The sequence below is a fragment of the Phalaenopsis equestris genome, unplaced genomic scaffold, assembly GCF_001263595.1.
Source record: "Phalaenopsis equestris unplaced genomic scaffold, ASM126359v1 Scaffold000287, whole genome shotgun sequence".
Taxonomy (NCBI): domain Eukaryota; kingdom Viridiplantae; phylum Streptophyta; class Magnoliopsida; order Asparagales; family Orchidaceae; genus Phalaenopsis; species Phalaenopsis equestris.
In genome coordinates, this window is record NW_018164729.1 from 982,473 (window position 1) to 984,401 (window position 1,929).

A 1,929-nucleotide genomic window follows, 5' to 3' on the forward strand; every position below is an offset into this window, starting at 1 on the left:
ATCTTGATGTGGATATATATATATGTATGTAAACATTTTGAAAAAAAAAAATTTACCGTGAAGTGAATTTTTTCCATCATTGGGATATAATCTATGTGCAGTTCCATTCAGAACAAATCGAGCCCCAGAAATTCTGTTTGCAACTCTACCCACCAGTGCTCCGAAGTTAGCGGTTCCATTCTGATACAAAGGCTACAGGTTAGATGAACAGTCAAAATAGAATAAATGCATGAAATGCTTTAAAAATCACAACATAATCATAATAATTCTGCATATTTGCAAACAAAAGCATAACCAATTAACATATATGCGAAACTTTTTTGAAATATTGATGTTATTATTAGAATCAATTATGACATTATGCATATCTTATTGGACTATAATATTAATGCCATAATTATGGGAGTAAACACATATAGTAATAAAAGGGTTTGAAGAAACCGACATGTTGACTTCATGGATAGAGAAGACAAAATAGGTAGGACCATCTAATAATGGCAGGTGACTATATTTAAAATCCTCGAAATTCGAGGTTATAATCTTATCTTATTTTGTTTTCGTGTCGTTATAGACCTTGCAAATCCAGTCAAGTCGCATGGAAAATTATTTTCTCTCATCATTAGGGATATATTATATACATGCCAGAGGTGTAGAACTAAATATTTTATTTATTTAGCCCAACATGAGCTGTTAATGAACAAGAAGCCTATTTAAAATGTTTACATAAATTATAAAAATATACTTTCCATAAATTTAATATACATAATGTAACATACATTTACATATATAATTTGTGGCTTCAGCGTTGAGTTCCAAGCTCAGCCGGTAGACTAGGGTTCAAATTCTGCTCAGACAAAGTGATAATCAAGTGATTAGATGCATAAGTCCAACTCAGACCCAACGAGTTGAGAACTAGATGGTTGGCAGTGCCGCCCATCAACCATCTTTAAAAAACAAACCGCCAATCATCTTTAAAAAATAATTAAAAAATAAAAAATATATATAATTATGGCTTAAAAACAAATAAAAAAAACGTAAATTATAGCAAATTTATACAAATAACCCATAATTAAACTGAAGTCAAGTGAGGTGTCGTCAACTCTTCATCAGTATGATGCATAGTTCATCCTAATCAAATAAAAAGGAAATCCTAAACGGTCAATAAAATCCCAAAAGGCTTACAATGTATGGACCGATTCCTTCATATCCAAGAGCAACATCAGCCAAATTCCCTGAAGAAAAATGAAGTAGATATATAATCACAATCACAAAAAAAGAAAAAAAAATTACATCTTGGGTACATTTTCAGTTATATAGAGCAAATCCATGGAGAAAATTAAAAAAAAAACAGACCTTTGGAATCTGGGAGGTTTACAGAGAGTATTGTAGCTCCCCAGTTGGTGAGCTTCATAGAGAAATCCCCTTTCTTGAGTTCATAGATTCTGGCAGTCTTCCTTCGCGTTGCAGAAGATGAAGAAATATTCAGCAAGAAGAAGATGAGGAGGACGAAGAGGAATGCTCGAGCTCTGGCCATGGCTGTCAACGGAGTTTGGGGAGAGGAGGGAGAAGGCGAGTTGAAATGAAGGTTGGGATAACTGAAAATACTATTTTAAGGTGAGCCGTGAAAGACGCAAAAGGATAGGGTTTAGCCAGAGCAAAATTTTTTCACGAAGAAATTCATATAAAATATTTTTATTTGATATTTACATTTAAAAGCTTTTGAAAATATAAAATTATACATGAAGAATATATTATTAAAATTTTGAGTACCATGCTATATATATATACATATGTATGTATATATATATATATACATATGTATGTATATATATATATATACATATGTATGTATATATATATATATACATATGTATGTATATATATATATATACATATGTATGTATATATGTATGTATATATAAATTTTGA

At 30.7% G+C, this 1,929-nt stretch overlaps 1 protein-coding gene across 1 annotated transcript in view; it reads right to left on the reverse strand.

The window, feature by feature from the left end:
- The window catches only part of LOC110025040 (aldose 1-epimerase), a 2,663-nt gene extending 1,075 nt beyond the window's left edge, over positions 1-1,588 (reverse strand). The window contains exons 1-3 of the mRNA XM_020725285.1: positions 1,354-1,588; positions 1,183-1,232; positions 57-180 (exon numbers count right to left, since the gene is read on the reverse strand). Of these exons, the coding sequence (XP_020580944.1) occupies positions 57-180; positions 1,183-1,232; positions 1,354-1,534 (355 nt within the window). The 5' untranslated portion in view covers positions 1,535-1,588. The remainder of the gene's footprint in view (positions 1-56; positions 181-1,182; positions 1,233-1,353) is intronic.
- Positions 1,589-1,929: the final 341 nt, after the last annotated feature.